Source organism: Tursiops truncatus, chromosome 16, assembly GCF_011762595.2.
Source record: "Tursiops truncatus isolate mTurTru1 chromosome 16, mTurTru1.mat.Y, whole genome shotgun sequence".
Lineage (NCBI taxonomy): Eukaryota > Metazoa > Chordata > Mammalia > Artiodactyla > Delphinidae > Tursiops > Tursiops truncatus.
The window spans coordinates 13,590,506-13,616,610 of NC_047049.1; the positions used below are offsets into that span (position 1 = coordinate 13,590,506).

Below are 26,105 nucleotides of genomic sequence, written 5' to 3' on the forward strand. Positions count from 1 at the left end.
GTATTGGATACAGTGAGTTAGCTGGAGGTAAACACAAGATCTAGAGCTGCATTAATGGTGATAAATGTTCCAGAATGATTTGGTGCTTTTGGTTAAGCTGTTGTGCAAGAGACAGATTTCACTCTTCTGACCAACAGGTCTCAGCTCACCTCAGTTGCATTCATCTAGTTGATACATATTTCAACAGCTTTATTGTTTTTGCAGCCAAAGAGTGTAAAGATTAAACAATAGACAGTTGAAATTTTTTATCACATTTAATTACTTAACTGCAGTCATTTCTGGATGTATGTTTTCTTTTAACATTGACAATTTTAAAAGACTTGAAAAAGGTTTGGTTAAATGTTTCCTTCCCATATGATTCCTAAACAAAAGATGGCAATTTAAAAATAGATTTTATCTATTTGCTGCTCATCTTTTGACTGTGGATTTCTTCCAGGAGGTAAAAAAATCTCTTTGATCTTTTATTTTCAAATGGGCTTTTTGATAGTTATTCCTGCTTTGGTTGGATTTCTTTGACATAGGTTGTACTATAAGTTACAAAAACATCTTTGAGACAAAAGTGAATGGTTATTTGGAGTTAGGTACAAAATTAGGTTTTTAAAGACCTGGAGAAATTCAGGTCTATTATTATGCTGACAAACGGAACAAAATGTACTTTGTTTAACATAGATGAGCCAATACTGATTTCCAGGCTACAAATTAGACCTTAAATTTTATAACTCTTATTTCTCAAAGCAAATCTCTTATTAAAAGATTTTTATTAAAAAAATATTGCTGCCTGGGAGCTGTTAACCTTAGTAAATTATTGGTGTTTTGTGACTCTGTCTGAAAAATGACTGTGGTTAATTACATAGTGCAGTCTTTCTAAGTTACCAGAAATAGGAAGTAGTTTTCTTGTAACATAAGATGATTTATGTGTGTGTTCTTTGAATAGCTGAAGAAGTCACAGACCTGAAGAGGCAAGCAGTTGAAGAGATGATGGACAGAATTAAAAAGGGAGTTCATCTCAGACCAGTTAATCAGACAGCTAGACCCAAGGCAAAGGTATGGAATGACTAAATGCTTTTTTCCCCTGATGTTTCTTTTTTTTAACGTAAAATTTTGAAATCTGATGAAAGCTGCATCAGAATTGACTGTCAAATCTTGGGTTAAGTCTAATGTGCCGTAAAAGCCTTTGCTTCATATAAGCACTTTTCAGAAGGACTCTGACCCATAGGAAACCTAGGTCACTACAGAAAGTAAGTCCTGTGGTTGCAGGGTGCTGCCGTCTCCTTGAGAGGGACATTGATATGAACTGTTATACCAAACAAGTAACAATTAGCACGCCCTTTATTTTCATCAATTCCTGGTGCTTGTGTGTAATTCAACAAGTATTTATTGAGTATCTACTATGTGCCAGGTACTGTTTTAGGCACCGGGAGTAAAGCAGTAAACAAGGCACAAAGATCCTTGCCTTCCCGAGGCTTCTGTTTTAGTGCGTGGGGGAGGGGAATCTGAGTGTGGGGATCACATCATATACCGTAGCAGACCTAAGACAACTTTTGAAAAATAGTGAGGTTTATAAGATTGTTTCCATTAATTTCACAGCCCTATTCCCGATCACTTCAAGGAGAAACTTGTGTATCTGTATCATCAGCTGTCTTCTAAGCTAGACCACAGTGAGCTCCAGGGTCTGTGGAAGTACCTAGTGTCTAGTTCAGAGCTTTCCTTCCCCTTGTATATCTGTCCCATTTAAATAGACTCAAGTAGTAGAGTTTTTGACATTTTTCTTGAAAAATGTTTTTTCCTTCCTCACTCTAATAAGGTAGCAGCAGATTGCTTCTCTTTCTTTTTCCTCTTCCTTTAAACCAAACTTTATGGTCCTTTCTTACTCTCAAGGATGCCCTTCTTCAGCTACTTCAGTGTCCCCGAGTGTCATGACTATTCACTAGAAATTCACCTGGGCTTTTAAAGTTGCCACTTTGTCACAGGCAAACAAGATAACTGGACAAGGCAGGAATGGCCGTGGTGTGGGCTGTCCAGGGAAAGGGGGTTGGGAAGAGGGAACGAGCATTCCACGCCAAGAGAAGATTCACATCTAGGGAAATGGAAGCTTCAGCCAGCTGTGGAGAGTAATTCAGTCTTGTACTAGAGCTCTGAAAGCAAATGGGCAGAATGTAGAACTGGACGAGAAGCTGAGCGTGTAGATAGTTGGGCACAGCTCTTTCAGTGCCAGTGTCTGATGAGTGAGTGAAGAGCACTGTTGTTGGAGTCGGGTCCTTGCACTATCACCCAGCTTCCCGGGCTTCTTCTCCATAAGATACCCTCTCTGGCTCACACGGTTGTTGTTAGGGTCAAATAGAGTAAAATGTGAAACCACTTTAAAATGAAGGGTCTAAGTAAGTAGAACCTTAGAAAATAATACATTTTTATGGCTTTCATGTCACAACTAGTTTGGAAAGAATAGCAAAACCAAATGATTACTAGAGAAAAATGCAGTGTCGTAAAAGAAACAAAATTAGTTTAGAAAGAAAAATGTTGAAAACTTCTTAAATCGTAAGTGTTCTGTATGTACTTTCATTTTCGTTATATCACTTTGTCCTTTTTCTTTCTTGCCGTGACTCTTTCAACAGTTACACATTATTTAATGTCAGTTCAAAATCTGGAGGACAGCTGAACAAGGATCAGTGGACAACTGTTTTGTTTTGGGGTTTTTTGCTCTTAATCATTAAAACTGTGTAGATACAGTGGTGAATGACCTGGTCAGTAACCTTTAAAACAAATGGTCACTGCATGCCTCAGTGCAGACTTCTTCCCCCAGTACCATCAGTACTTTCCTGAAATGTCACCAGTTATGAGAGTCTGCAGTCCAGGCTTTGAAAAGGCTTGTGCAGTCAGAGGGCGACTTGAGTGGCAGAGCAGCACTTTTGAGTATGCCTTTAGGCAGGGTGTTTGTTCAGAAGTCGTAACATGTCACCGAACAGCTTACCTACAGAAGTCAAGCCTGCCTTGAGAGTACTAATTTAACTGCGTATTACTAAATTCCTTGATGTTGGTGGTGGTGCTGGTGTGGTTAAAATTAGTGTCTTAGAGCTTTTGACTGGCACTTGTGACTGCCACTGATGGCATGTGTATTTCACAGAAAACGGAGGCTATGAAAGTTGAACACCTTAGTTTAATTTGTACATGAGCAGCAAACCTCTCTCTCACTTTTTCTAACTGTACGTTTTTAAAAATTGGAATAGGATCTTATTCTTTTATTATCTTTTGAGAGGAAAGAATTATAGGTTGCCATTATTCACCTCCCATCTCTTGATGAAAGATTAGCCTTGCCTCTTTTCTGGGAATGAGAGGCCTGAGTGATTCCTTTCACTGTGTCTTGTAGGTTTTCTCTTCATCTCCTTTGTGAAAGGAAGTGGTACAGGGAAGATCAGAGGGTTTTTTTTCAGCCATCTTTTCATTGAGGGGTCCACAAAGACTGTGGTATTATGGGGCAGGCAGGTATTACCCAGAATTTCATTTCAAATTATTTTGTTCGTGGTGTAGCCAGATGAGAACTGGGCTTGTAATCGAGACACCTGACTCAAATACAGAATTCCTCAAAGTGTAACTTTCCTCATAAGTAAGATGAAGTACTTGGACTGCACGCCCTCTGAGGTCTTTTACTACTCTGGTAGCTGGTGATGCTAACATTCTCCTGTGATCCCGGTTGTGAAATTCATGAAACTAGACGTGCCAGTCCTCTGTAAGCTGGCCTTGGCCTGGAGCTGACGGAGCTGAGAGGTGCTCTGCCCTGTTGCTTGCTTTCTGCTCTGCACTCCTGCCTTCCTAGTCCTCGTTTGCTGGCTCAAGTCCAGCAATGAGAGTGAAGAAGAGTTTATTGTAAAATGTTCTGAATAATTTGGAATTAAATCTTTGAAATTTAATGTTTACCAGATCTTTTCTACATATGATGATAGTAGGTAACAAAATGATGTGTAGAAGATGGTAGCTTGGCTCTTACCTAATTTTCTATTTAACTGCTCCTTGGGAGCATTAGCATGTCTAATATTTTTTACTAACCGTAAGACATAAACCTAATTTAAAAAATGTAGTCAATATAAGCCACCAACTCTTTGCCATGTAAAAGTCTTTGTTGGGTATCTTAAAACTGAATTACTCAGTCATTTTTCTTCTTTTTTACAATTGTAGCCAGAATCTTCAAAAGGCTCTGAAAGTGCAGTGAATGAACTAAAAGGAATACTGGTAAGAATAGATCTCAGTTTATTTTTTAGTTAATGGGAAAATGGAAGAATATTTTAAAAATCTACTGTTACGAATAATTGGTTTTGATATATTTGATTTCCATTTACAGTAAGCCTCATTACTTTTGATAGTTTACTTGACTGTGCTGTGGACTCCTCCATTGGGTGTGTTAATAATGTGTCAGTACTCTGCTGTTTCTATTCTAAAAGAATGGGTACACTTTCCCGCAAATCATTGTTTCCTGTTCTTGTTCTCCAATACTTGTATTACAACTTGAAGATAAAGTGTCTGGCCAGATGTGAGGATCAGTACATGCTTATATAGTAGATATATTATAAATATAAATATAGTAAATAATGTTATAAGTAAATCTATACATAGATTACAGTAGATTTATTTATAAGTAAATCTACGATAAAGGTAGTAGATAATAGTATATTGTATAGTAGTCTCTCACATGGATAGTGCTTAACTTTGGGGCATGAAAGTGGAATTCTTGGCACCTAAATATAAATCAGAGATTCTCCCCAAATATTTTAGCATCAGAGTCATAGTCTGCTTTTCTCACAGTTTTGAAAAGTCATGATAAATTTGGATAATAGAAGTTCCTTTCTTTGTTACGAATTTCATTTTCTAAAAGTAATTCACATCCGTTAGAGAACATGCTTAATGCCCATCTCTAGTCATATTTCTTCTTTCCAAAGTATGAGATTTTGCCAACAAAATAAATGAGTACTGCCCTGTCTGACAGTTTCTGTCGGAGACAAATGCCTCACTTAGAAAATGTTTTGGATACTAAGAGCTTTATTCTCAGATCTTGTTACAGTCTCAATACCAGTTATTATGCACAGTAAGTCAACAAACATGGGGGCGGAGGTAGAGCTAATATTCCCATGTTCGTTGTTACTGTGCTAATTATGCATTGCATGCAGACATCCACATAATTGTGGTAAACAAAATTATTTTCATCAAGCATGAAACAGTAGACTTAACTCAGAATGGCTTAATTAGTTTGCTGTAGTTTTTAGGTGAGTGGAATTAATACTAAAGAGAGGTGTGTAGCACTGGCTAACAGTAGTGGTCTACCTACAGAATAAAGTATTAAAACCATGGAAAAAGTATGTAGTTATTATCTCATGGATTCTTTGGTGAGAAAATTTTGTTATCCAGTGTTCTGTTAAGGAGAATGCCCTATGACAGTCCTTTTTGTTGTCTCTACATTGTAATGCTAATTTTTGTTCATGAAAATGCCCCCAGGGGCATTTGGAGGTTCTAGGGTCATAGTTCTGATCCTCAGTGAAAGAGTAAACTTCACTGTTTGTTTTTTAAGTCAGGTTTATTTGAAAAATCAGACATTTACATGAGATACATATGATATTTGATTACCCAGGTTACCCCACTTGCTGATAATGCTGGTTGGTAGCAAGTTTACTGAAAATCACAGCATTGCTTTTAAAGATCATGTTCACTATACAATCATACTCACTATAGTTTTGTGCCACTTCAAGGAGAGAAATTTGTGAACAGATTTTTGTGGAATAACTTAACAAATTATAAAAATTGTCAAAACATCTTTCTTTTCTTCAAATTGCCCTCATCCTCTTTTGTCCTGGATTTATCATTAGATTTCTCTACTTTACATGGCATTAATGTGTATCACTAATAGCTGTTATTCTTTGCATTAAATTTTTTTAAAGTGGAACTCACGATGCTCTCCCCTACTCTTCTGTGCCAAATGGCAACTTTCCACTACTACCACAGACGTTTCCCTTGAGGGATGATGGATCACTTGTAACTCCCAGTCACTTGGGGCCAATAAACCATACTTCTTTTAGGAGAGAAAGGAAGCCCCTATCAGATGGGGCTCTATTGGTGCTTCTTGCTGGAGTTCAGACTATTAGTATTATCAGAATTTAGTACCCAGCAAAGTACATGACACGAACCTCACAGTTGTGGCATGTGAGAAACAAACATGAAAAGAACATAAAAAGTCTACAGATTGTGTACTGAAGTGGAAAGTGAGCACCTGTACCAAGAGATGCCAAGAAACCAAGAAGCTCTGTGTTCAGTTCTACTGCAAAACAGAAACCAGGAATGAACTCAGTCTGGGGGTGTTTTTACTGCAATGAAAGTGACCTGAGTTGTAAGCCTACTGCTGAAACTTAGCACATGGGTAGAAAACACATCTCGTGTTTGGGGGAGTTGTACACTTTTCAAGCCAATTTTTAAAGTCTCAATGTTGACTGAACTTATTCTTCCAAGTCTATTTACACTTAATTTTTAAAGTTGTGTATTTTGTGGATAAAAAATATATAGCTATTTCTCATAGTCACACAAGGGTTTCTTTTTTTTTTAGGTTTCGCAAACCTCTTGAGCCACACCAGCCATTTAAAAGCCACTCTAAGTGGAAACGGGCATTTCCAAAGAATAAATCAACAGAAATTAATCAGAAAGTCTCTTCTCAAGTTCAGTTGCCTCTAAATCAAAGAGACAGAACAATTTTTTAAAAATTCACTTTTAGGTCTTTTTTGAACATCTTCAGTTTTTCAGATTACCCAGGAATTGTTGAATAGTTAATTTTGTTCCCTGACAATTAGAGTTGTTGGTATTATGAACATTTATCTAACATGGGGATTAAGACTGTTAAATGATGAAAGCGGTTTGGAGTAGAAATAGAAATTAGAAAAGTTAAGTTCAAGGTCCAGCCCTATCACTGACTTACTGTGGGACCTGGCCCAAAACGCTGAGGATCACTGATTTATAGGATTCTCTTTTCTGTGAAGTGAAGGAATTGTATGTACCACGTGGTGATTTGTGATTTCTCTAATTTTATGATTATAATATAAGTAGATAATTAAGACAGTCTTGGTACTTCATTAGCTGAGCTCCTTTATCACGTCGGTTGAGATCCATACAGAAACCTTTCCTCCATAATTGCCTCCATATTTAAAGTTTGCTCCTATACTAACCTAGTCAACCGCCTTGGTCAGTGAATGGAGAAAAAAATTGGGAATTCAAGGATTAGAACTTGGAAAATGAATTCCTTCAGTATCAGGTGCGATGAGAGGATAGCTCACCACAGTCAGGAGTTTGGGGAAGTAATGCGGTTATCCAAACAAAAATAGAGACTCTTGTGAAAGGTAAATTCTTCAATAAAAGATATCCTTGGAAGGTGTATGTGTATGTACATGTACATACACACATACACAGACACATATCTTTTTCTTGAATTAACTCTAGCCATTGGGAAAATCACACAGAATGTCCTTGATGTTCAAACAGTCTGGTAGTTTGAGTGATTTTAGTAAGGGCCATAAGTTTTTCTGTTTACAAATGATAGAACTTTTTAAAAATTATAAACACAAATGATTTGGGAATAGTTTTTCTAATGCATTAAAAAAAATTTATCTGAATTGGTTTTAGTTCTGTTTTCGTTACCTTATCAGTGTTAATCCTACCTTACTATATAACTCTTTGATGAGTGGGTACAGATCTGCATTGTTAACTGTTAAATAAAGAAATCATCTAATTTTTTAAATTATAAAATAAGCTATTATAGTGTTACATGTAATATGATTTTCCTTTAATGTATTTTATGAATTTTTGCAATAAATCCAAAGTAGAAAGAGGTTCTTCCAGGGGGAAAGTATCAGATGCCTGATTAAAATATGAGCCTTAAGAATTTTACACATCAGTTTTGGTTAGCTAGCTGACAGCAGAGGAATATAATCTCCTAATCTTGTTGGTCAGTTTTCCCAGCAACAGACTGCTTTTCTATAACTTTGTGCAGTTAGGGAGAAAAACACCTTTCTAACCGAACCAACATAATAACCTATATCATGTGAGATTTGTAACTACCTAATTTTACAAGCTACTTTTTTTGTTTTATAGGTTAAAGAAGAAACATGAGTTACCATTTTAGCTAGTAGGATTCTTAGAATCGTTCAGGGAGTTGGCAGTGGCAGGGAGCAGTGTTCAGGCAAGCCCATAGTGAGCTGAAGTGACAAAGGCTGGCCTACTTGTTAGCCTGGGTGGACAAAGCCTGCCTTCCGACTCTGGCCTGAAGTCTGGCAAGTTATACCTGACTTGAGGTTCTGATTTTCTCTGATCAAAAGATTGTGGTTCAGCTGGGTTTTTATTCCCCCCTAAGCCTGCGGCACAGCTGAGGAGGGCTCTTTCAAAGAAATAGGGGGCATTTCTTAGAAAAGAAAATGGACCACTTGTAATGGTGGGGTGCTAAATCCTTACCCCTTAAATCTACAAAGAAGTGTGTCACCCAGTGTTCTGTACAAACACTTGGCTGGTAATGGAGATAGAAGACCGTAGCTCTCCCTCCATAACATACTTCCTGGAGGAGCCAGGGCAGGGGAGCACTGCCTGGGTCTTCCTCTGTCCTCTTGAAAGTCAGTACGCCTTTCAGCAGGAGCACAGCTTTATGGCATCTCTTGTTTCCTTCAGTGTCTTCCGGGTGCTGAGTAATCCATTCATTCACTGCCTCCTCTGTTCAGGAGTGTGGGATTACGGCGCCGGCCCTTCCTTGCCTCCCTGTAGACTGTAGCGTTTGCTCTTTCACAGAGAAGCGAGGTGTGCTCAGCGTAGCACCTCCTGGGTTAGGCCGCCGGAGAGCGTTATGTGCTTCCTTCGGCAGCACGCCTTGTCACCAGGTGTGCGGCCAGGGTCATTCTCTCTGAAGAATCGGCCACATTTTTCAGTGCCGCAAGGATTTGGGTCAGTAACTCATGGCTGCCATGTCAAGATAACCTTCTAAGGTGAGTTCAGTATATCTGTTTTCTTCTCCGCGTGGTCGACCAACACACATCAGAATCTTAATCATCAATGTGCAAGTACCTTCCCACCACTGAATTTCATATAGTTAGCCCATCAAGAGGTATTCTTGTGCTGTTCTTTTGCTACGAAAGCTAACATCTTACATCATCAGTAGCATCTTCTTAAATGATCCAACACTGTGTGTTAAAGATATGCACATTAAAAATACATATATAGCAAATTCATTTTAGTTCCTAATTCCATTCAAATTCTGGTAATGTTTTGGTGGTTTGACTTTTATATTCTTTTGTGTATTGTATTAAGACATTAACCTTTTTGTTTTTGTTTTTGTTTTGTTTTCACTTTAGGGGACACTTAACAAATCCACTAGTTCAAGAAGCTTAAAATCCCTTCACATTGAAAACAGTGAAACTGAGTTAGAAAGGATTTTGCGTCGCAGAAAGTTGACAACAGAAGCAGATAGCAGTAGTAAGCTGGTTTGAATTTTCCACGGTTCTACTCTTCCTCTCTGAAGCATCTTCCTTTAAGTGTCTCTTTAACATAAAATGATCTTTTAAAAATTATTATTAAATTTTTTTATGTGAATGAGAAGTATTGGATGGCAAAGGTACTTAATGGGTATCTCATAAGAGTGCTTATGTATTTTTATTTATTGGTATGTTTATTTATTTGTAGGGAATCAGGCTTTTATGGATCTTGTTTGCTTAAGGCAAGATGCCCTTTGGTAAAGACATCCGGGATGGACTTTGGCAACAATGTAGCATTGAGTAAAGGCTCCGGAACCAGAAGGCATGAGTTTGAATCCTAGCTTTGCAGTTTACTGCTTGCCCTTTAAGCAAATTACTCAACCTCTCTGTGCCTCAATTTCTTCATCTATAAAATGAGGATAATAAATGCACCACCTCATAGGATTATTCTAAGGATTAAGTCAATATATTTCAATATATAAAAATTGCTTAGCACTGTGCCTGGAACAAAGAGCACAATAGTAATAATAGTCGTAATTACAAATCAGTTACAAATGCAAAGAAATCGTCTTTATTTTTCATATCCATTTAGTTTATTGTCCCTGCCTGTGAATCAAGTGAATGAGAAAGTCCAGCTCTGTCATCAACTATAAATGACCATCTGAGCATCTTGAGATCACAGTTTGCATTGGTATCATGATATGCGTGTATTAGACTTCAAAGTGTGTTTCAGAACTCACTTTGTATGTCTTCAGTTTTTTTTCCATAAGCTTGATCATGGGAATTAGCAGAAACCTTTATGAGGTTTTCCCCTTGTTGCCAGGAGGCTGCTTTTGAAAAACTCCCCTAAACTAAAACTAATAGCAACCACAGCTAATGTACTGAATCTTTTAGACTCTGTTCAATCAACTCCAATTAGTCTATTGTAACAGTTTAAATTTGCATTGTTGTCATGTCTATCAAGTTTAAATTGCTAGAATATTAAGGATTTGGGTTTTTGATAATCAAGCTCTAGCTTTCATGTAGGGATTTACTCAATGGAGTAAATTGGTTCCTTGAACCAGAAGCAGCATAATATCAGCCAAACCGTTTTTATAAAAAGATGAAGACTTTGTGCCCTTCTTTAAAAAAAAAAAATTAGCCATTCAGTTTGTTCTAGAAATTCTGCTGTTAGTATCCTGTAAGAATTACCACCACCCCACGCCCAAATAACCAACTCTCAGGAAAACTAAGGGATGCCGTAAGAGACTTTTTTCCCCCTTATGTTCGCTTTACAAGAATTTACCAGCCTCCATAATGAATTGTTATTCACTTGTGAGTTAGTGCTGTGACTTTTCCAGCATTTCATCCTGAAAGTATTCATGTAGTTTTCATTAATTTTTAGGACTTTGCGAATGCCATTTTTGTGCTCTGTCATTTACATTTTGTATTTTGCCACTGACCTTTTTGTTCCTCCAGAAACATTCTTTCTTCACTCACTTAGTCAAACTTGCAGCACTCACTATTTCAGAGTTAGTTTTCCATGGGAGAAATGAGGAAACATTTTTATTTTAGTCAATATGAAGATTTGAGTATTTCAAAGTGTGGAGAAAGGTAGGAACACATTTTATGGACATGGTGAGACTCTTTCATTTTACTGATTATATTCCACCAGTATACAAATATTCAAGGTATCATTTGAGGGAAGTTAGAATAAGAGATACATATTCAATAGAATCATTAATATTTGGATAGAGAAATAAGAACTGTGTAATTGGCAGGATGGAGAGGAAACATACTGAAGGGAGTGACTTGTAAGTGAGCAGAAATTTTCTTTTGAGCTCCCTAGTAGCCAAAGCCAAAAAAAAAAAAAAAAGGGTGTGTGGGGGGATAGAGAGGACACAAACTTACAAACTCTATCATCTAGTAAAAGAAATAACTTATTTTTTTTACATGGTTCAAATGTTTTGCAAGCATCAAACTGGCAGAGGTATTTACTATGTAATCTTTTTATAAAGGTCATGGAATGAGAAAATGAAAATTCCAGGGGGCAAATAAGATGCTAAAGTAGCACAACTGCATAGTGGGAGCAAATTACAGAGAGAAGTTTGATAGGTTTGTTCCTCAGGTGTATTTGAATCTCTGAGATTTTTTTCTTCTGCACACAAAGGGTTATGGAAAGGCTAAAGGTGAGATTACAAAGTGGAGAAAGGAAACATCATAATTGAGGCAGAGGCAGCCTGAGGTTGGCAGAACTCATATCCCAAGTTAGTATCTCCCTCAGGGGCCACAGAAACACCTTTTTCTTTAGAATTTTTCTTACGGGGCTAACTGGTATTTCCTTGATTTACCTAGACTGTGGGCTACAAAACTGACATTTCTAAGAGCAGCAAGTGCCTCTTGGAAAACATTGGACTGCTTAAATAGGATGCAATAATAATAGTGTTCATCATCATCATCATCTTAAACATTAGGCATTTTTCTTTATTTCTTTTTGTATGTAAGAAAAATAACAGCTCTGGCTCAGCTCACCCACTCTCCCTCCTTTTGAATTGGCTTCAGTTGCAGAACAGCAGCAGGCGTTGGTGTGTATTCAGAAACAGATCTTGCTTTTCTACAAGGACAGATTGTTTAAAGCTAGCTATAGTATTGCAGTCAACAGTTACCCAAGGGCTGAGCAGAGCTGCTCTGAAGCACATCTTACGTTCAGCTTCCTATTTATACTTTGACGAATGAACTTTCTTGATCTTTCTGCCCTTTTCTCTTTACCCCCACATCCCCATGCAGTGTGAGGCTTGTCACAGGCAGGAGGGAAGGGCCTTTTGAACCAGAATATTCTATAATGTCACAAATTTGTCTGCTCAGACGGTACAGAAGAAATAAATGAGAAAGGCAGACACTGATGCTTTGTGAGCTGAGGCTTTCTACCAGACCAGGGAGGATCTGTGTCTCCCACGTGGAGTAAGTCTAGAGGAGCTGCAGTAACAGAATGGCTGCACAATTTCCCAGCCCCTCTTAGATAGGTTTTTCAAATTATAACGTCATTTTTGGAGTTCATATGTTTGTTATACTGCATCAGACACATTCATATACAAATGTAAGAATAAAATTCCAAAGCCTAATATTAATAATCAAGGATTAGCTAGCATTTTGGATTGTACCCACCAGTCCTTTCCATTTTAGGAGATGATCTGACATTTCTTAAGGATATAGAGAGTCCCAAGTTTTTCTTTTTTTTTTCTTTTTTTTTTTTTTTTTTTTTGCGGTATGTGGGCCTCTCACTGCCGCGACTCCTCCCGCCCCGGAGCGCAGGCTCCGGACGCGCAGGCTCAGCCGCCATGGCTCACGGGCCCAGCCGCTCCGCGGCATGCGGGATCTTCCCGGACCGGGGCACGAACCCGTGTCCCCTGCATCGGCAGGCGGACCCTCAACCACTGCGCCACCAGGGAAGCCCAAGTTTTGCTTTTTTTTTAGCCTCACCTTTCAGGGTTGTTCTCTAGCTTATTTTTTTAGACGTTCTAATTTTATTTGTACATTCGTGACATTTCATAAATTGCTTCGTTTTAAAAGGATTCCTTCTGAAGTTTCAAGAAAGACATACTAGAGTCTTGCTTTGAAAAAACTGTCTAGGATAGTATCTTCCTAACTGAAGATAGAAAAAAAGTAATGATGGAGCTTAGCTTCAATGCATAGAAGTTTTAGACTGATATGCCAATAATTGTAGTAACAAGCCCTATTATAGTTTTCTGATCCTACCCAAAGAGCAGAAAAGTCCAAAAGGTAAACAGCCAAACTCTTTGCCACTTAATTTTTATAATCCTGTGTCTGTATTTTAATAGGAAATAAACCCACTTACTTCTCAATCACATTAAAATGAAAATGTTCATAAAAGCTACTTAAGGCTCAGGAAGCCTTCGTGAGCCTTTTAAAAAGAGCTTTTTGACATCATTCCATTTTCTGTTTAAAATCAGAGCTGAGTTTTGGAAAGAATTAACTCTTGAGAGGCCAAATGATTCAAGTAGAGCTGTCAGAAAGCCATGCTCTGTGAGAAGTAAAGACTTCACAGTTCCAGTATTACTAAAGGACTCTGGTCAGTTGAGGAAACCATGGCCTGGGGTTTTAGAGTTTGTTAAAGGTCTGTACACAATTTCTCAGCGTGGTCCTGAAAAGCAGGAGTACCACCAAAGCAGAGCAGATTTCTAATAGGAGCATTTTCCAGCATGCTCTTGAAATTTTAACAAAACTTGGCCTTTTCACTTCCTGAGGGATTTTCAGCTCATCTGTTTTTCAGTACCATATTAATAAGCATCGAACAGAATTATTAAACTTGAGGTATGTGTTTGGTTTTAAGGTCCAACTGGAATATTAGCCACCTCAGAGTCCAAATCCATGCCAGTGTTGGGTTCTGTATCCAGTGTAACAAAAACAGCCTTGAACAAGAAAACTCTGGAGGCAGAATTCAACAGCCCGTCCCCCCCAACACCTGAGCCAGGTGAAGGGTCGTGTAAATTGGAAGGATGCACAAGTTCCAAGGTTACATTTCAGTAAGTAATGATGCTCTTTACTAAGTAGTGTGTAGAAGAATCTGTGATGACTAATTTGTGTGTTACTTTGCTTTGTTTCTCCTTAGATAGAGATTTCAATTTGGTTAGCCAATAAATACTCTTCTTCCTCTGTTTGATGAGCCAACTTTTGATTCCAGGCTCCTAGCTTAGAGGTCTTATTCTGATGCAAAGCAGACATGTATAAAGAGAATTCCATCCCTAAGCTGGTTTGGTAAAATCAGATTCTTCTTCTACACAAAGAATTGACTTGGATGATCCTTATTCAGCATCAGAAGACACTTAATCATTCTTTCAAGATTAAATACTTAGATCATCCCTCTTAATGGTTCATGAGCAGCCAAAGAAGATACTAGATCTTCAAACTTACTTTGAAGGGTATGTTTTTACAGCCTTATTTTCTAATTCTCAAAGTTGTGCCTTAATATTGCTCTATTCTGAGACTGAAAACACGCTATGTAAAGAGTTACCTATATATGGCTTGAAAGTGGCACTTTGATTGACAAAGAATTAATCCTGCTATTGAATGTGTTTCAGACAGATCTGGTGGAGGATCAGTTTGTTTTATAACAATGGCAAGCTCTTTTTGAAATTAGTCTAGTTTTGCTTTAGTTCTCTTGCCAGGATGTCAGCTGGTTTGTCACATAAAGAAAAGGAAGAGGTGAGACAAATCAGATCAGCAAATATTGTAATCATGGTTAATTAAACCTTTGATTTTCCGTTCTGTCAGGGGAGAAAGAACCCTTTTTTGTAGCTGTACCTGTCTTAGTTTAAAAGGTGAAGCCTGGACAAATGAAGTTGCGATTCAGTTTAGATCTATTTTTGCCAACTGGTATTTTCTTCCAGTCTTGCGTTTCTCTTATTGGTACTATTAACTTTTTTCCCCTCTTTTGGAATGAATGACCTTCTTTGCTGATTTACAGTTTTATCTAATTTCATTGTGTTTAAAAAGTACATTTTCTCCTGCAGTCATGTGTTTTCTTTCTTTTGACTGGAGTCATTTGAACAGTTCTAACAGAAAAATGATCTATATTCATTCTTCGTCTGTCCTATTAAATTTGTTTAGCACCTAATTTGACACCAACAGTCTGGCTGCATTTGAACCAGTATCCAGACACAAAAGCAATTTGGCTGAGACAACTTAGTTTCTGAGAAATGCTATAGTGTGTGTGTATAGATTTTTTTTCCTTTACCATTTTACACAGATAATCTTAATCAGAAAATACTGCAACTCCTTCCTTCTTTTGTCTGCCTTTTATTCTCCAAAAGTAAGTGGAAATTACATTTCCAAGAAAGGAAATGAAATAATTGCAGACCCAAGGTCTGCAAAATGTGTGCTGAATTGACAGTGAAAAGGATCCATTTGTTGACAGACACAGTTGTTAGATGCCATAAAGGCCTATGTGAAGCTCAATTTATTTCTCATCTTGCTTGTTCAATGACTGTTTAAGAGACACGTTTCTATTTAATTTATCTACTTAAAGCACTAATACAAATACTCTGTGCTGCTGTATTAACTTTTAAACTTTGTAATCTAATGCTTGATTATTCAGTTCTTGACATGCTTTAGCTGAAATAACTAACGCCATGCATTTTCATATTGACAGTCATTTACCAAAGAAGAGTGCCTTTCTGAAAAACGTGTTTCTTAAGTACAATTAGACTATCCAAATGAATCCAAGTGTCTTCTGTATGTACATGGTAATTATTCACTTCCCAGACGTGCTTCATTCATTTATGTTTAAACCTAGCTTTTTACTGAGTAAAAGAACTTAATGTAGTCATATGTAAGCTTTAAAAGTAAAAACTCATGGGATTTCTCAGGATTCCCTGAAAGAGGTTTAGCTACCAGGAATGAAAAGGGTTATTTTCAGGCTGTTTCTGGCTGGCTTTGGCTAGCAGGTTCATTCTGTTATACTAGCCATAAGGTAGAGGCAACCACATTGTCTTACCTCATAGACCTGATTTGTCACTTTGAAGTCAGATCAGCAGTTAAAAAGTGCAAATGTTCCCTTTGCTTTTAAAAAGTGCCTTTGCTCTCTGGTAATGGCACCCTTATTTTGATCTGTGGCGACACCACCGTAGTGTTTTTCAGGTGAGTGGTATTATCGGCTCTTGACAGGGAATCAAGGTCAAGGGAGGATATCAATCACAGTAGGCTCTAATGCATTACATTATTGCGAACACACACACACACACACACACACAGAGTCCCTGCCATTCTTACGCTCCCTTCCACCCTCCACTTTGGTCTCTGGCCTAGAATCATTCCACCCCAGCTCTTTGCTTTTGCTATCCCCTTTGCCTCAGATGCCCTTCCCCCAGTAGCTGCACTATCTCACCTCTGTCATTTCTTTGCTCAGATGTCATCTTTTCAATGAGGCCTACCTACCCTGACCACCCTATTTAAAATTGTAACTCAACTCCCTTAAACTCTGATTCTCCCTTACCCTACTCCATTTTCCCCCATAACAGTTATCTTCTAACGTATTACATACTTTATTTATTATATATATGCTTATTTTCTCTCTTCCCCTCCTAGAGTGTAAACTCCATGAGGGTAGGACATTTTTTTGTCACTGGTGTATCTCAAACACCTGGAAAAACTCCTGCCTTATGGTAGGCTCTCAGGAAATACTTGTTGAATAAATGAATGAATGAATAAATACATTTTTAGTATCAATAAAACAGCAGAATATCAATTAATTAGAATACTCAGTTAACCAGCATTCCCCCATTATTCAGCAGTCACACATATACACATATATGTGTACATAAATATTAGATATTTTGGTTTATTTGGTTGCTTATTTGGGTTTTTAAACATTTTTTAAATGCCTAGGAGTCATTTACATTCAGTTTTGCATATCTTCTGCATCTTTGAACCTATACAAGATAAAGTTATCAGAGACAACAGAATACCCAGTTGTAAAAGAAAGATTCGGCTGTGCTCACTGCCTCAGGTGGACAGGAAAGTTTGCTAACCTACTAAGAAAACTTTTAAAGTGAAGGAAGAAACAAAGATGTTTTCTGCATAAGATCTTCACTTACCCAGAAAATTAAATAGCATCAGGCTATTCCCAGAAAGTTTATTTTCCTTTTAATTCCTAAAATCAACATATGTGTATGTTCCAAATTACTGAGTAACTTCTATCTGGTAAATTGTAGAGCCAGAGAGATGTATGGATTTATTTCTTAGGAACTTATGAGACAGCAAGAGACACCTTTAATACTTAATTGCAAGGATTAATTAAAATTAACATTCTTGTCACCAGTCTGAGCAAGCAGGGTTTTTTTTTAAGCAAAAAGAAGAAAAAGAAAGAAAAAGATAATCAGGACTTGGAGAAGCCTAATTGTTTCTATTTATCTTTCAATAATAGCTTTAGAAATATTTGTGTCCTCAATTATTTCTAATGAATACATACTATCTAGTAATAATATCTTAAATCTAACAGTGAATTTGAATTTCATTAATTCCGATTAGTTGTTACTCAAACAGGAATTATGCTCATAATCTCCCTTTATGCCATGAGAGGTAAAGAGCTGACCAAGCGAATGGAGAGTATAAGCCTTATTTTTGCTTTCATGCTCTTCCCTTCTGATCCAAAATATTCTGACAGTGTTAAAATAGAGTAAGACTCATTGATTCAAGCTAATCAATGGCTGGGATGGTCAATGTAAAATAGGGAAAATTCCAAATTATAGAATTTTTAAAAGATAACGATTCCATTACTTTCAGACAGCTACAGTAAATAGGCTAACTGGAAATAGGCTAACTGAGTGTTGCACAGGGTCAAAAAAGCCAAGAATGATTTGTATTTTCACCAGTAAAAGCCTGTAGACTGGACGAGGAGTAACAAGGAAACACAGCATGATCCGTTTTCTAAATCAGTGTCTTTCCACATATGCACAGGGTGGCGAGCAGCACTGAATTATTTCCAGAACTCCAGCTCTACAGTGAGACCTCGGGTTCAGATCTTGGGTTTGCTATTTATTATCTTTATGACCTCGGGCAAGTTATTTAATCACGTGGAAGATGAGGGTAATGATACCTACCTTGTAGGGTTGTCACGTAAATTAAATAATTTATGAAAAATATTTCAATAAATTCTTTTTCTATCTTAATATAAAATTATAATGCTGGGGCATTACTGGATTATCAAGGACAAAAGTTAGAGTTGAAAGCTTAGGTACTGAACACCTGGCTTATTGACTGGGCCAGGTTTCCTTGGGAAAATTATGTAACCTCTGTGTTTTGTTTTTGTTTTTTCACTTTTTGTTGTACTGTTTTTCTTATCTAAAATTGAGGCAAGTAGATGAGGCACTCTCCAGAGTCTCTTTCAGCTCTAGAATCCCAATAATTCCTCCCAAATGTGGTTGCTTGATAAAGATGTTCACAGTTAAGATAAAGAACAAGAGTTAAGCACATAGTTTTTACCCCCAACGTGTCTCTCAGTATAGATTTACAGTAAAACACAAACCTAGAAATATAAAATAATTTTTTGAAAAATTTTAATTTTCAAACTACATCTTAGGAACTTACAAATCCAGATTGAAATGATTGTTATCCTTCAGGGTTATATTCTTAGGGGTCAGGATACTCATTCCAACCCTGTCACTATTGCTCCAAATGCTTTTAGACCTATTTGGATTAGAGATACCTGACCACAGAGGAAATAAATTGGACAGTCTTTCCTATCCATTTATTCTGGGGTGGAAAAAGTGGGTGAGAAGTAAAGAGTGCTTTAGAGCCACTTGGCGGGTTGTGTAAGAGAATTAGTGTCAGTTTTTATCTTGGTCAAAAAATGATATGGCCCATTTTAACCACTACTATATGTTCAACATATGTTTCCAAATGACTTTGGCTTTTGCTAGTTCATTCAGTTTTTGGAAATAGCCATCAGTTTGCCACCATTGCAGATGCATTTTTTAAAATGTGACACAGACCCATGACATGTCTCCCAGCCGTGTGTACAGAAAAGTACCATGCAATACAGTCAAGACAAAGCTTGCTTCTTGAACTCCAGTTAGGTTGACAAGTTCCACATTTACACATTCTGGGGCGTTGATTTAAAGGGTAACTAGGAAGTCAGTATTTCAGAAGCAAACGTAAGTTGAGCAATAAGTAAGAAAATGCAAGTATAATTCCTAGCTATGGGTAGAGTTGTCTTCCATTTTAATCCTGTGTGAGGTACCTGAGACACGTTAGCTCTGTTATCCACAGAATGGGGAGATCTGATGATCTCGAGTGATGTAAGTGAAGTGAATTGGGAAAACATTTGGCGGTAAAAGCCTACAACCTTCCATTGTATATGTTTCGCCTCTTTATTTTTAAAATTTTCTGTTACTCTTTATCGATATATATTAATATATATCCATATTATAATAGCGTTCATCGGAGAGGAAATGTGCTTACATCGCTATAAGCAGGATGTCTATGTTGATTATAGATGGAGGCTATGAGTAACGAGCCAGTTTCCAATTTGGAATTTGCTTTGGTGATGTTTTGTTGTTGTTACTATCGTTTCACTAACATTTATGCAGCCAGTACTTTTATGTGTTGTTTTAATTCTTCCAGAGGTGCTGAGGTTTAGTGACATAAACAATTTGCCCAAAATTCTGTTCCTAATCGATAATTGGGTCAGATTTCATTTGAACCTTCTTCATTCTAACTTCAGAGCCCATGCTTTTGAGCTATAGCATACTGCGTTGAGTGTATTAAGAGCTGTAGGAATGGAAGGGAAGAAAATGACTCTAAGGTTTCTTCTGTAGGAAGCAATGATTCTGTAGTTAAATTGCTCCATTTGCCCTATTCACATCCTGCTCCTCTGACCCTACATACTCACAGATAGTGTCATCTCTTCCTTTTTCTTTCCTCTTCCTAAGGCTAAACTAAGCAATTAATATATCTTTTGCCAAGGGAAGAAAATGTTACCCAGTAAAGCAAAGAATTCTGAAAAGGAGAGCCAATCTGAATTAGCAAGAAGACTTAAAAGAGATTTGGAAAGAAATTGTTTTAGTGTTTTTCATGTCAAATGGCCAATAAAGGGGCATGCTTCACAAATAAACTTTTGGAAATTACCATATTAGAATACCAGCCTAAGCTCCTTTAATCTTTGGCATAAGTTTCATGTACACATTTTTTATTTATTTACATTTCAAACATGCTGAAGATTAGTTCATTCCCAGAAGTCAAATACCTTGAAAATACCTGACTTGAATCACTGGATTAGAAAGGTGTTTTACTAAATGATAATATGACAATATAAAGATGAATCACTGTGAATACAGTTGTTTTAAAACATACATTCTACAGCCCCAAATAAATTTCACTGTTGCATCCACTTTATGCTGCACCTCTGTTGAGTCAGCTCCACCTTTGGTCAATTACTGGTTAGCTCCTTTGAGTTTGTGGTGTAGTGTCCATTGTCATCATATTTTAGAACATCTCTGTTTTAAAGAAAGGCAGGACAAATGGGCCTGCAGTATGGAGAAAGAGACAAGCAGATCTTACAAGAGTTCTACATCACAATCAGGCAGAGACCCAAGAGTATCTTGTGTTCTCACAGTCTTGCTTTTTTGTCTCTGAACAGTCTCATCTAGAAGTGGCCTTACTTGTCTGTATTGAGCTTTATTCATCTGTGCTCACTTTTTCTATTAATTACTTTCAGAAAGGTGAATATCCGCCTGACAGTTACAGTTAAACAAGGGAGTCAACCTCAAGGATGATTTGTCATTTCACCTAGTTACATCTCTAGAACCTTGCTTCAAAGGGGAGAACCCAGTTTCCATTGTAACTGGTGTGATTTGCAGTGATTTCATAGCTGTGTCCTCATCTCGTGGTCATTCTCAAAGATGCTTTTAAGCCACAATTGCCAGAGACCCTTCCAGTTAATACTTCTCTAATTCATCATGCCCCTCTTCAACCCCAGAGCTCCCCAAAACTCTAAGCTTTATCAAGCTCTTTAAAATTTCCTTTTCAACCATCAGACAGGCGGCTAGCTTGCCTTTTTTGTTTGGGAGGTCAAAACGGGTCACATTGTGCCCTAGAAGAATTTAAAAAACAAAAACCTATGTAGCAATTACAGGACTTCAATTTCAGTAGAAAAATGACCGTTTCCAGTGCAGCCATTTTTATTTTAATTTGCATTTAATTTCTAGGTCTGTGGTGTCTCTAAATACGTGTGACCTGTGGCCCCGCACAGATTAATTCTTGTAAGATTAATTTTTGTAAATGAAATTGAAAAGTATTGCTCTTTTGCATTGCAGCTGGAGAATCTGAGCTTTTGAAATATGTTACCAAATAGAAATTGAGATTCTTCACTTACTTTAGAGGGATTTGGGTCAACATTTTGTTCAGATGGAAAATAGAGAAGTTTTTAGTGCTTGTGGTGGAAAGAATAGGTTTTCTTCCTGTTACTCCCAACTCTACCATTTCCTCCCCTCCTCCTCTCCTCTTTTCTCTCCTTTTGTATATGTGTGCATATGTGTATTTGCATGCATGGTGCGAGAAAGGAGGGCACCTTCCCTGTACTTAGCAAACATTTGTTTCTGAGAAGAGACTACTAGCTAGCAAAAGAACTGCATGGAAGTTACTGCTTAATCTGATGCTCTTATACAATTAAAGGATTTGCTGTGCTCTCAACTGTAATCTTAGTACGGCTGAATTGTGTACTGACACTGCAGGAAACAGCTCTGCTCAGCAAAGCACTACTACAAAGGTTCTCCATGTGTTCCTGTACATGGACAATTAAGTTTTAACAACAAAATTAGCAGAAGAACTGGATGTTCTGGAAGTTGAGATCTCCTCACTCAGTCTCTTTTTCCTCCCCCCTCCAAAGGAGTTTTCCTGTGGGCTGCCCAGAAGATCCCCCTGTCAGTTTTGTCTTACAGGTGTTCTGAGTTGCCTTACAGACAGCAGCTTCTTCCACATTAATTGTTGAGGCTATATTACACCTAGTGTTAAAGTTCTGTTGCGTAAATCTCAAAATAATTGTTAAAATGCTGCTGAGTAATTGTCAATTCTCTCAAAGAATTAATTGCCTTCTAACATTTGCCTCCAGTTGCAAACACCTATGATTTTAAGAGACTTAGCATAAAATATATCATTTCTCCATGGAGAACCATATTGCTTTTGGTGCTTTGTCATTTTTTTAAAACATCTTTCAATAGTCTGCAGTATTTGTGTTTCCTTTTATTTTTATATAGTGGAGTAGTGGAGACTTAAAATTTATTCAAATAGAAGTCTGGCTAAAACTTAAATGCAATTTCAGATCTGAGGATAAATTGACTTAATTTCTGAAACCTGATAAATGCTTTTCATTTAAAATATATTTTGTCATATAACTGTATGAAAAGTAAAACACTGAATGCTTCATGACTTCCTGTCTTAAAAGAGAGTTTAAAGTATATAATATAGTAAATTTAAAGAAAAATCTTTTAAAATTTAAAAAACATTGCTCTGAAAATTAAGAATGAAAATGCAAACATTCTGTGCATGGCAGCTTTCTTGAGGAGCCAGTGTTATTTATATATGGTGTCTCTTGTGGAAGCCTTTATGTTCCTTAAAATATCTCTTTTAAATAATAGTCACATTTCATAGCTGAGATCTCAATGGATTTTCCATGGTGACTTAAAGTTGTACAAAATTACAGAAAGCTTAAAAAGTAGCCCAAAAAAGTATCATACACATTTAAGAATCTTTGCCTGTGTTAAAATCAGTCGTAGTTCATGCTTTATCATTGATTTTGCTGGCGAGAATGGTCCAGTTTCCTGAGCCTCCCTGGGCCAGTGTATTTTGGAATCTGTAAATGTGCACAGTCCAGCTTACGCTAGAAGAATAAAAGAACTGGGACAAGGCTTCGTAACGTGCACTGTGGTCTGAGATATAACCCGTGCACTGAGATGGCTGTGCTGCAGTTTTTCCACCAAAGAAACTATGGCTCAGTGTGGACACAGAGGTCTTTGCCCAGCCATTGTTACCTCTGTTAAAAAGGAATTCTTGTTAATCTTATGGCAAATTAGCATCTAGAAGCTGATGTCAGATTTTCAACCATGGCGGTATTCTGTTGTTTACCAATATTATTTTTCATAATTTAAATGCTATCTATTTTTCCCTCAAATAGAAGCTGACCCAAATTGGCAAACTAATTTATTCTTTGCACTAAAATGCAGTTTCAAAAGGTACACAAAGCCAAAAGAAATTAGCTTCGTTTTTTCTACCTTCATTATATTTAAAAGTATTAGAATTAGCAATAATATAGAAAGTTTCATCTTATGTTTGAAATTTTATTTTGGTTAAGTTTTGGATAAGTGTGTTAAAATATCCTGAAAAATAGGATGTCTGAGAGAAACAATAAAAACTACCTCTGTTGTAATGCCACTACTGTTCACTGCTGTAGTAACTGTATAAAGGGCTTGGGGGGAAAAAAAAGTAAGACTTCTTATTTTTACACAAGGGAGGATATAAAACTGACTTCCTCTTTGGAGTTTTCCCAGGAAACTACTTTGTAAAGACAAATTTAAATTTTGCCGTTTTCTGTCCTTGAAGGTGGTAAATATGATTGTAGCTTTATCCATTTTTATTGTAAATGAAACAGAGTTCAGACCATCCGGCTGTGCGTCATCTGTTGGATGGCTGCCACAGACTAATGCAGGCGTCCCACTGGGAGACCAGAGAAGAACTATACTTTGATTCACCAGATTGTGTTAAATAGTCCAGCTGTTGCGATTTGAAAGATAGTTACCTCAGAAGTGAAATAGAAATGAACTTGACATTTATGCCTCAAACCATTTTTACACTGTTTGGCAGTCAGCTTTTCAGAGGTAGCATTTTATAAAATAACTCTCACTGCTTAAAAGTTTCATTCACTGTAATGTTCAAAATGTCCCACCTTTATATTATCAGTAGAATTAAGCTTGAGTGATATGCAGAATTTGCATGAAATAAGCATTTTCCCCCTTCATTTCGTGAGCTTTGATTGTATTCAGTTGAGCTCAGAACCATGTCTATTAGGACTCTTTTGGGCATTAGTTAATTTGAATTGCAGCTGAAATGTTAGCTCGAATGTTGCTGAATATAATTGGAATGTGGAAAGTCGATTTTGAAAGGAATTTCATTGAATGCAAACCATGATGTGCTTTTTAAAAATTCGAATGCTGCAATTTCATCTCCTGTAACACAGTCTGATAAGTCACTGAGTCCCTTTACTATAAAGTTCAACTTTGGCAATACCGTTTGCAGCTGTTCTGATTCTTCTGGTACCAGTACCAGTTGGAGTCAGCAGGTGGCCTCACCTGCCCCAGCCCTACCTCTGGCCCTCTTGCAGGTGGGGGAGAAGTAACTGCTTTGTAAAAGAGCAACCAAGTTGTACTTGGGCATCAGGCTTCACAGAGTGGTATAGATTGATATATTGTCTCCTAGCTTTTATTTTGCTTTTGGGTTTTTCTTTTTGTCTTGAAATAGCACTTAACAAATGATTTAAAATGACCCATGAAAATATCTATTTGATTGGGTTAAAAATCACAAGCAGTATGTTGTGGTAAGAAAAAAAAGTACTGGACAGGAAGTCAAGAGTCCACAATTTTAATCCTGTATCTGCTGTTAACAAATTGTGTGCCCTTGGACAAATCATGTAACTCACTCTTGTTTGGTGTCTTCACCTGACAAATGAAAAGGCTGGACTAGTTCATGTCAGTAATCCCTCTCAGACTGAACATTCCATGATTTTAGTCTTTATGTCACCTATAAAATTTAAGTTTTACTTGGAGATTTTGCAGCATACAGGAGAAGGTCTGCCGTACGTTTTATGAATACTGAATTTTAATTCCTTATTTGTGGTCATTGCTCTTAGATGAAGAATTAAAGAAGAAAAATTGAATGGAACAATAGTATACGGCAATTCCCATTGGATTGTTGCATTTGAGCAGCTGGGATTTTCACCTTGGGGGAGAAGCTTCAGATTTAACCTTGTAGAACCTGCCACTATGGCTGCCTAGAGCAAGAGCCTGGGTTCTTGGCAACATCACTGATGGAGCTTTCTGGCTCTTCCCATGAGATGGGAATGGAGTTAGAAATGAAGCCTAGGAGGAAGGCCCTTCATTCCAGAAGGAGCCCTGGGCAGCTCCCCATGGGAACCAGGAATGGACTTAATGATGTCAAACCAGGAAGAGCTAGCTTTAAGTCACAAAGGAAAAAAAAAAAAAACCAACAAAAAACGAGGGGTAGCTTGAAGGGATGGATTTTATATTTATAGTTCTGAAAGATGAAGCTGAAAACAGGGATTCAGAAAGAATCAGTAAACATGCCAGAATTAGCCTGTGGCATCATTATCGTGTTTTTGGAAGATGCCTTTGGTAAATAGCTGTGTGATGTTGTGGAAAAATCAGGAACAGGAAGATAGGAGCTTCTGATTCTTGTCCTGGCTCTGCCACTGATAAGCTGTATAATTTTAGGTCAGGCTTTCCCTCTCTCCAAACCTCATTTTCCTCATCTGTAAAAGGACTAGTTGGACTAGATGATTGCCATAGTCCCTTTTAGCCTTAAGCCATTGGGATTCCAAGTCAGTGGTCATTATCTTCAAGAAAGTAGTTACTCTGATTCTCAACACATAATTTTCCACTGTGCCAAGTTCAGTGATAATAAAGGTGTTCTCAAATTGGAGTGTACAGGTGACTTAATAATAGATTAATCTATTATTAAGAAGCCTACTTCAGGAAAGAACAGTTCTCTGGACTGAGACAATTCCAGGACAGTTTCAGCCTGGCAATACAAAGTTTCTGAGTTTTCAGTTCAGTCAACATCATTTGTTGCTGTTGTGGAGCCCTGAGAGCTCCCTCGAAGTTTTCAGCCTCCAGCTGATGAAGAAACCATTTTAGGATGTGTTTACCACCCCTTCATCTGCAGACACACATGGGCATGAGAACTTCCATGGTAGTTCTACAAAAGTGATGAAGGTCAGTATGGGTTGATGGAAGTTGCTCACCTAGAATGAGATGGATACTTCCTTTGCATGCGTAGAGCAGACTGGCTGGCTTCTATACAATGAGGCTTAGACCCAGGGTAGTGGAACCACACTGGGGACTT

General features: G+C 37.5%; 1 protein-coding gene across 7 annotated transcripts in view; it reads left to right on the top strand.

Annotated features, from left to right (window-relative positions):
- SHTN1 (shootin 1) overlaps positions 1-26,105 on the top strand; it is a 103,223-nt gene that overhangs the window by 70,497 nt on the left and 6,621 nt on the right. For 4 of the 7 annotated variants that reach the window (XM_019940062.3, XM_004324075.4, XM_073793916.1 and 1 more), the window contains 4 exons: positions 935-1,044; positions 4,171-4,224; positions 9,360-9,480; positions 13,810-14,002. In XM_019940062.3, coding sequence (XP_019795621.1) covers positions 935-1,044; positions 4,171-4,224; positions 9,360-9,480; positions 13,810-14,002 — 478 coding nt within the window. Of the gene's footprint in view, positions 1-934; positions 1,045-4,170; positions 4,225-6,580; positions 8,633-9,359; positions 9,481-13,809; positions 14,003-14,160; positions 25,976-26,105 lie in introns of those variants that run through there. The other 3 variants (XR_012326885.1, XM_019940063.3, XM_073793918.1) reach the window with 3 other exon arrangements.